This window comes from Drosophila elegans, unplaced genomic scaffold (genome assembly GCF_018152505.1).
Source record: "Drosophila elegans isolate 14027-0461.03 unplaced genomic scaffold, ASM1815250v1 contig_208, whole genome shotgun sequence".
Taxonomy (NCBI): domain Eukaryota; kingdom Metazoa; phylum Arthropoda; class Insecta; order Diptera; family Drosophilidae; genus Drosophila; species Drosophila elegans.
The window spans coordinates 2,118,575-2,127,319 of NW_024545578.1; the positions used below are offsets into that span (position 1 = coordinate 2,118,575).

General features: G+C 44.5%; 2 protein-coding genes across 9 annotated transcripts; both read right to left on the minus strand.

The window, feature by feature from the left end:
- Positions 1–7: 7 nt before the first annotated feature.
- On the minus strand, positions 8–1,561 carry LOC108146308 (cell wall protein DAN4). Its single transcript, XM_017272264.2, has 5 exons — positions 1,505–1,561; positions 1,347–1,443; positions 1,009–1,288; positions 277–543; positions 8–214 (listed from the first exon to the last, which is right to left on the minus strand). Exons 1-5 carry the CDS (start codon positions 1,532–1,534, stop codon positions 91–93), a joined length of 798 nt encoding a protein of 265 aa, XP_017127753.1. The 5' UTR covers positions 1,535–1,561; the 3' UTR covers positions 8–90.
- Positions 1,542–8,666, minus strand: LOC108146306 (girdin). 8 transcript variants are annotated; one of them, XM_041708077.1, is made up of 10 exons: positions 8,186–8,666; positions 6,751–7,487; positions 6,400–6,678; positions 4,278–6,336; positions 3,978–4,216; positions 3,841–3,916; positions 3,624–3,787; positions 3,392–3,496; positions 2,338–2,724; positions 1,542–1,569 (listed from the first exon to the last, which is right to left on the minus strand). In XM_041708077.1, exons 1-10 carry the CDS (start codon positions 8,252–8,254, stop codon positions 1,557–1,559), a joined length of 4,128 nt encoding a protein of 1,375 aa, XP_041564011.1. In that variant the 5' UTR covers positions 8,255–8,666; the 3' UTR covers positions 1,542–1,556. The 8 variants fall into 8 exon arrangements, with proteins under 8 accessions (XP_041564011.1, XP_041564012.1, XP_017127748.1 ...); XM_041708078.1 differs by lacking the exon at positions 1,542–1,569 and adding an exon at positions 1,597–1,618; XM_017272259.1 differs by lacking the exon at positions 1,542–1,569 and having other exon boundaries at positions 1,640–2,721.
- Positions 8,667–8,745: the final 79 nt, after the last annotated feature.

The following is an 8,745-nucleotide window of genomic DNA, read 5'->3' on the forward strand; positions in this document are numbered from 1 at the left end:
GCTTATCCTAAAAAAAAGCTTATAAATTGGTTGTTGGTATGGTTTGTTTTTATTGGTAATAATAAATTTGATAATTTATGTTCTTAAAAATTAGGTGCAATAATCAGGCTTTTCGGCATCACATTCTTTTATAGTGTCATTAAAATATTCGTTCGGTTTGCAATTTCTTATTAAAGCCTTAGCTGATCCATTTAAAACATAACAATATAGAAACCTAAAATAGTAATCGGTGTTAGCCATATTTTGGGATCCAAATTCGGGTGTGTGTTCACTTACGTGTTGCAGGTGGGATCGTCTTGGTTTATAAACGAAGTGGATTTCGTAACAGTCAAGCAGGTGGCCTCGGCACTCCAGGGTTCTGCTGTGGTTGTGGTCACTGTTGTTTTTGCAGTGGTTGTGGGTGCCGCCGTCGTTGTCACCTCCACACATCCATCCGGTTTTGTGCTTGTACACACACGCAAGCTTGTACTAAAATACTGATTTGCCGGACACGAAGCCACTTTCGTAGAATGGCTTCCATCGGAAACTGTACATCTTATAAAACTGAAAAATATAGTCAAAGTTAATGCAAATATAAAGCCGCAGACTATTGGGTACCCTTTACACTCAGCTAACAACTTTTGAATGAAATATTCCCAAAAACAAAAATATTGGGTGAGATCGCGCCATCTGCCGGACTGCATTGTCGTCACTACAGGCTAACAGTTCTTTTCGCTCTCTTCCGCTCTCTCAAATATATTAACTCGTTTTTTAAGTCACTAAAACTTAATTTTTCCATAACTTCTAAAATAGTGATACGATTTAAAAAATAATTGATGTGTTAATAGATATTGAACGATTAAATATATACTGCCCAATAACTGGCCTGCAACAAGTCTCGGAGTGAAATGACAGAGTTTTGCGATTTGTGGACGTGGCACGCTTTTAAAATAAACTTGTCGAACTACTACTTGTCTACTATTGATCCTGAACGGGTATTAAAAGTTACTATCACCATGAGATATTTACGTTGTGCAGGTGGGATCATCTAGGTTTTCATAAGAGGTGCTTTTAGTGGCTAGCTGGCATATTTCATCGGCATTCCATGGACCCTCCGTTGTGGTGGTAGTCGGAATCGTAGTCGTGGTGGTTGTTGGAATCTCTGTGGTGGTCGTGGATGTCGGAATCTCACTGGTTGTGGTGTCCTCTTCTGATTTGCAAACTGGATCGGCATTCTGGTAGCAAGTGTAGAAACCATCGGTGCAATAGGAATTCTCAGGGCATGACAGAAGATCATACGAAGGCTCTCCTGGAAATTGAAGTACTGCTGAATAATCGCGTTATAATGAGAACAATAATTAACTCACCGTCGTAGCAGATGGAAAAGGTGGTTTCACTGTGACAAGCCACTTTGCTTTCACTTTGGCACACGTTGCATGTGGCGGCCAGATATTGGACCAAAAGCTTGAGTTTATCAACAAACGGATATTAGTCGGGAATTTGTGTCCAGCTCGGAGATAGTTACCAGCGAAATAAGTGTCTTCAACAACCACATCTTTTTTGTCTTCCGTCTTTGCTCATTCTAAAATACTGAGGACGAACGAATCACCTTATATGTATCTTTGGTTATCTTTAGAGACTTGCCCAAAAAAGAGAGATATTTTTTTACGTATGTTTGCTTAGTTTTATTGCGGTGTTAGGCTTTGCGTCAATAAATAGTACAAGGCTACAAGTAATTTATAAAAACATATTCACAAATTGAAGGCGCGTTTGTTAGCTGCTAGCAGAGTACGAGTGTGGAATACAACATATATACTATATATAGGAATACATAGATTTGAGTCGAGTTTACAAAACACCAAATAAAACTTGTCATCATAACGAAAAAGAAAGCCTTTCGCTTTCGGACGTAACATTGAGGCATCGGTATACTTGTATAGCTAGTTTTTTTGTAACATATTTCTGTATAGTTTCGTGTATATAGGGGTGTATACTGGATAGTTATGAGTTCGCTTTTTCGTCGCGTAGTCTTCTGAAGTTTTTTTAAATTGCATAAATAGGTACAAACTATAGTACATCGTACATAGACTAATTGTAAAACATGTCTTAAGGCAAATCATAGCGTTTCAAGCAGCACTTTACATCTTACATCTGTAACTAGCTTAAGGCAACATCGATGTTCTCTATAATGCGTTTAAAAATAAATTCGTTAATTTCTAAAACGAAATAATACTCCGTCAGTAGCAAATGCATTATATTCGAGTTCGAGTTCAAGTTGTGTGGACGTATACTGTTCGATTGTCTCTCTAGATCTATAGATCTCTAGAGTCTAGAGTCTAGACGCAGCCGTACTCATACCAGATGCTATTGCTCTTGTCCTCGGTTCGTTTCCGCGCTGACTTGTCATCCTGCAAGGGTGTTTGTGATCCGGAGACGCTGCCGCTGGCCTGCAGCAGTGGAGTCTGGTCGCCGCTGGTCGAGGCTCCTCCAATCGTAGTGTTTATGCGGTTGTACATGAGGAAAGTGGCCGGACCCACGGGGGCATTGCTTTCCGAGGCACTCTTCTGGGGCGTCTGGGGTTCTGCGGGCGTGGGAGTTGCTGGATTGCCGGAGCTGGACTGCGGCTGTGGGGCAGTGGAGCCGTCAGGTAGCTTCTGGTGCTCGTCGATTAGATAAACGGTGCGTCGGGAACCGGCTGTGCCAAGCGTCAAACTACTGCCCGTCACATCTGGCGCTTCAAGACTGCTGCAAAGCAATGCGATTATCAGAAAATAGTTATATTTTACTAGTTTACAGAGGTGAGGAGCGACGACAACAAATGGATGCAGGGACTCATTGTGCTGAGGGAAGAGGGATCAGTGCTGCCAAAGCAAAAATTGCTAGATTATTATGTGAAAAATGGCCAACTTTTGGTTTTCAACAAATATTTGTACGAGTTTATATAAATAAAAACTTTTAAAGTCCATTTCATAAACAATTATAACATTTAAGTGTATTTTAAGACAAATAAATTATGTATAATTACTACAAAAAAAATGGAACAAAATTTAATTATTTTGCTTTTCATTGCCAGTAATTTGTGTCCAGTAATCCAATCACACAATATAATGAAAAAGCTGAGTTGAATATATGTTTCAATATCTTTGTTAAGCTTCGTAATTTGTTAAATTAAAAAAAGGTTTAAAAAAATTCCTGTTTTTCTTTTTTTTAATGATTAACAAACAATTCAAAAATGCTAGATTAAAACTAATAGGTTTATAGAAACTGCCAACAATAACAATTAAATTGCTTAACTGGCAGAGCTGAGAAGGAATGGACAACTGCCACCGAAAAACTAGCATCAATCTGTTTCAAGTGGCCAGTTTATTTTAATGGGAATGGGAATAATTTGTTACACATCTAAAGCGCATACCCGTGCACGCTATTTCTACGTGAGTTATTCAAATCCGTACGTTTCTGAGCCTGCAGGCTACTGCGCACGACTCCGCCGCGTTGGATCGAGTTATCCAGCAAATCCCTACTCGGGCAAAATGTACATACAGTGTTTGTTTGGTGCGAGTTGTGTTGAGTTGTGTATAATACATGTAAATAGAACAAAAACCATAAACCCCAATAGCCAGTGAACCACTTTGACGATGGCTTACCGCTGCAGACTCTGGCGGAGCGGGACATTCCGCTGGAGGAGATGCGTGTCCGAGGCAATGGACAGTGGCTCCTCGTTGCTGTTGTCCGACTCATTGCCGCCGGACTCGGAGCCGATCACAAACTGTGAATTGGTACGGGCATCATCCACCCAGGAGCGACGGTTCTAAAGAAGATTTGGATATAACACATACATTCGGTATTCTTGGATAAACCTACCCGACTGGGCACTTTGTTCATCAGATCCGAACTGGCCTTCTTCACTCTCCTGACCAGCATGCTGGCAAAAGGCTTTCTGGAGTTATAAATAAGTAAAGTTAATATCCACCCAACTTTATATGCTTGGGAAAACCCACTTCTTGTGCACTGTGGTCTCTGACTTTTTGTAGTGCTCCATGATTTTCTCCTCCAGCTTCTCCTTCTGCCGCTTCAGGCTGTGCACCCGTTCGGTGTAGTTCTTCTCCTCCTCGTGGAAGTGCTTCTTGTCCTCCAGGGATATGGCCAAAAGTTCCTGATACTGCGAGAGCAGCTGCGACACATTGTCCATCAGTGCCTTGCGCTCCGAATCCAGTTCAGCATTGTTTTGAATCAACATCTGGAAAGGGACAGTTTAATCAAGTTATACCAGAAAAATAAATTGGCTTTGATAAACTCACCTCGCAACGCTGCTGAACCTTGCTGTACTCCACCTGCAGGTGACGCACTTGGTCGCTCTTGGTGTTCAGTTCGCCGGAGAGCTCGGTGTTTTGTAGCTTGAGGCTCGAGTGTTCCATGCGCACCATCTTGTACTGCTCCTGGATGTTCTTGTACTCGTTCTTGAAGCGATCACTGGTAGCGAAGAGATTGCGGAAGTCGTCGGTCAGCTTGGAGTGCTCGGTGCGCAGGATGGACAAATCCTCGCTGCAGGTCTTCATATTGTTGTTCTGCGAGGTCAACTCCTCGATGCGTTGCTCCAATGCCGACTGTTGTTCGCGGGTGTCGCGCAACTCCTGTCGCAAATCCCGCACTGCCGCCTTCAGCTGCTCCTTGTCCTTGTTCAGCGATTCGTACTCTGCGGAGAGCTGATCGTGTAGGCACTGCAAAGTGACCTGATCCTGCAGCGCATGCTTGTGCTCCTGCTGCAGAGAATCGATATCTTTGAGTAGAGTATCCTTTTCGGCAGCGAGCTGCGAGTTGGCTAGCTGAAGGGCTACATGCTGGGTGTTTAGGGAAGTGATTTGCGAACCCAAGGCAGCCACATCCACACTGAGTCGAGCATTCTCCGTCTGCAGTTGAGTATTGGAATCCTTGATGCGCGTCAGCTCGGCGGATTCTCGTGCCGGACTGAGTCGCAGCTTGTGCTCGAACCGAAGTTCCTGGGAAGAGGGTTGCGCTGGAGCAGGGGCGGGCACTGGAGCAGCGGCGGCCAGTTCAATGTTCTTCTCCACCGTGAAGATCTCCTGGCGGTGGCACAGCACACACATGTCCGACTGTTGCTGCTGCTCCTCCTGTTGCTGCTCCCGTGTTACGGTTAGCATAATCTCACGCACCGTTTTAAAGGTCTCCGGATTGCGCACCAGTTTCTCCACCACATGCTCTACATTTAGTTCACCAGGCTCCTCGTCCGCCAGTCCCAATTTCTCCAAGTTGTGGCGCACCTTCTTTGTGACCAAAGTACCAGTAACGAGGTCATTGCGCAGTGTGCTTATCATCTCCTGATCAATGTTGCGTTGCGAAACTAGCTCTTGATTTTGCTTCTCTAACTCAATGAGCTTCTGATGCTCTTGCTCTGATTCTTCGAGTGCCTTGCCTAGCTTTTGAAGCTCCTTGCTCTGTGCATCCAGACGATTGATGCTCTCGTCCAGCTGCACAGACTTTTGCTCGCTGCCCTCCTTCAGTTTGGACACCTCTTTCAGCAGGCTGGCATTCTCGCGCTCAAATGTGGAGACCTTGGCCTCAATCTCGTAGAGCTTCTGTTTGGTCTGCTCGTATTGCTTGGATTTTTCCGAGTACTGCTCTAGTTCCTTTGTCTTGCTCTCCGCCAGTCGTTCAAGATCGTCGGCTCTTCGCTGAATGCTTTCGTTTAGAGTTTGGATGCGTTGTTTTTCCTTGTTCAAAGTTTCCACATGTTGCTCTGCGTCGGACAGCTTCTGACGGTCAGCTTCGCGCTCCAGACTCTGACGATCATAGCTCTTCTGGCGATTGTCCACAGCATCCTGCAGTTTCTTGTTTTCCTCCAAAGCATTTTTAAAGACGCTTTCGAGTTCCACATTCTGTTGAGTCAGTCGCTGAATGTTTTCTTGCATCTGCTCGGTTTTAAGTGAGAGCTTTTTCTTTTCTTTCTCCAGTTCTAACATCTTGCTGGTGGATTCGTGGAAACTGCTTTCTTTTAGCTGCTCCAAGGCGGCAGTCAAGCGTCGGTTCTCCAGCTCCAATTTGAGGGCACGGGTTTGGGCATTGTTCGTTAGCTGTTCGGACAGGCTGTTATCGCCCGAGTTGCAATCGTCTTCGTTTTCGGAGAAGGACTTATCCAGATCCATCGTGGAGTTGAGATTCCTGGCCACCAGTTGCAGTTGTGCATTCTCCTCCAGCAGCTCCTCCAGTTTGGAGCGATCTACGTCTCGATCCAGAGCCATATCATTGAGTTTTTGCTTGTATTTGATAATCTCGGACTCCAGGGTAATGGCGTGCTCAGACCTTTTGCGATAGCGCTGCAGCTGCTCCTCCAACATTTCTCTGGGGAAATAAAAGAACAAAGTTTAGTTTTAAGGTTTTTAATGGGATATTCGAGGGGAGTACTTTGATTCTAGAAGGACGCGGTTATCCTCGCGTAGCTCTTCAACGCGGGATTTGTAAAAATCCGAGTCGCCAAGTTTCTCACGATACTTCTGAACTTCCACCTCCAGTCGATCAGCTCGTTCGGCCCGCTCCCGAAGGATGTCCACCTCATCGCGATAGGCAGCTGCCCGCTTGGCCTCCGTGAACCATTCCTGGCTCTCCTGGCGCAGCTTGTCGAAGTGCGCCTTCTTGTCATCCAGCTCCTCGCGCAGTTCCAAGAGATTTTCGGACTTTTCCTCGCTGAAAAAAAGGTGTGGTAAATTAAAATAAATTGACTAAATAAAGAAGTAAGTGAGATTTAAGAGAACTTACAGTTCCTGACGTAGTTTTCGGTTTTTGGAACGCAAATCTGCACACTCCACAGCCAGGTGATTGCTCTCCGAGTTGGAAGAGGATGAGGGTGTTGAGGTGGCCGTGCCATTTGAAGGGGAACGTGGAACGCCAACTCCCTGGCCGCACTCCACCAGATTATCGCTGGCTGCCATTTCCGTCTCCACGCAGGCCAAATCGATCCACTTGAGATACATGAGATCCCGCTCCTTGGTGAGCCGCAAAATATGTGTGTACATGCTCTGCGGCGTCAGGCGCTCCAAGGAGTCCTCCGTGAGCACTAGACTGTGGCTATCCGTAACCTGTTTGATCAGTGCCACAATGGCATGCTGCGTCTGCAGATCCAGTTCCTTGATGCGGGCAATAAACAGCTCCTTGTTGGGACATTGCACAGCTGCACCGAGTAGCAGTGTGAGCAGGGTCTTCATCTGATCCAAGCCGTTTCTGCTCTCCGGATAATGGCCCAGGGTGAAGGCATCTGGCAGGACGAGAATAGTCTGTCCCAGTTCCTCCTCGAACAGGGACTTGAGATTCCTTACGATGCATTCAAAGTTCTTGGCCCTAGCGATGCTCAGGGATTTCCCATGTAAATCATTCAGCTCGCTGGGATTATTCTGCGGCTCCGGATCGATCTGCAGCCAGACGCTGTGGATTATGTGCCCGTCCAGCAGAGAAGTGTATCCCGCTAGGAGCTCGGCACGTGGCAGACATGACTCCAGCTGCAAGAAAAAAGATATTTCCAGTTTTAGATATGGAATTCAGAAAAGAACAAGAGCGGTGGCGAATATGTACATATATTCGCTGGACAAGAGCACACACAAATGGAGCTCATTACAGCTCCTCCTCCTCCGTTTCTTTTTGTACCGTAAGCCGTCGTGAGCAAGTTACAATGACCTTGGTTCTTTTGCGACTGGTGCGGAAAGCCACATAACTACATACAATTTTGGGCAAATTAATAGGAATCCAAAGGTGATGTTCATAGGTGGCAAAAATATTAATAGTGACAGAAATATAACTGGTTGAAATGTGCAATTTTCAATTTAAAACATAATATTTTTGGCGGTGTTAAAATAATTTAATTAATGAATTGTAAAAGTTATTTTTGTTTACTAAAAAAGACAGCTCAATAAAACATACATATTTACAGTAAACAAAATCTATGCAACTAATTAATTTCAAAAGTAAAAAAATTAAATGGAGTTGATAACGTTACTGTATTTTTTTAAGAGGTGTAACTATTTCGTTGACCTCAACTTTTTGTGTGTGTAAGTATGTGGGCAGGTTGTTCTCACGACTCTGTTGTTGTTGTTGCTGGGAATCGAACACTTGAATTATTTATGCCAAGCACATAGGCTCACTTGCGATGCAAATATCGAGCATGTTTATCCATAGTTTACGTTATACAAGTAGTACTCACCCAAGAAACGAGTGCTCCATTTATGAATTCGTCGATTTCCATTGGCGTCGCGGTCGCGGTTCCAGCCATTGTAGTTGTTATTGCACGGGTGGAAAAGGAACAGGCAAATGAGGGTATGTGTGTGTGTGTGAGTGTGCCGCTGCACCTGTCACAATGGAACAGCTGCGGCTTTTCCTAATTCCAATGCGATGCTAGTGCCAGTTTTTATTTTCCCATCAAATGTCCCACAACAGCCTCCCAAAAATCATTCCAAGGACGGTGCATTTTTTAAGCCACTGGAAACACGCATGCAGGCGGAGATCACAGTTGTAACTTCTTTAATATTCGGAATAAGATGAACGGCACTTTTCGGTTTGGGTTAATTGAATAGTTAACAATAAAACACTTCAAGGCGGCACTATAAAAAATAGCAAAAAACACTTTTTGGAAGACTGCTGGAAAAAAGCATAATTTGTGCCGGTGATGACACTCCACCACTGTGGCCAACTTATCGATAGTAAGTAGTCGGGAGAAACTAGAGATGGATGTTTACATCACGTGACTAGCTAGAAAATGGTTAA

Coding starts and splice junctions, on each gene's coding strand:
- LOC108146308 (XM_017272264.2), bottom strand. CDS start 1,534: ATGTGGTTGTTGAAGACACTTATTTCGCTG. Junction 1,289..1,346: donor CTTTTCCATCTGCTACGACG/GTGAGTTAATTA, acceptor TTCAATTTCCAG/GAGAGCCTTCGTATGATCTT. Junction 544..1,008: donor GATGATCCCACCTGCACAAC/GTAAATATCTCA, acceptor TATATTTTTCAG/TTTTATAAGATGTACAGTTT.
- LOC108146306 (XM_017272258.1), bottom strand. CDS start 8,254: ATGGCTGGAACCGCGACCGCGACGCCAATGGAAATCGACGAATTCATA. Junction 7,488..8,185: donor ATGGAGCACTCGTTTCTTGG/GTGAGTACTACT, acceptor TTTTTCTTGCAG/CTGGAGTCATGTCTGCCACG. Junction 3,788..3,840: donor TGAACAAAGTGCCCAGTCGG/GTAGGTTTATCC, acceptor AATCTTCTTTAG/AACCGTCGCTCCTGGGTGGA.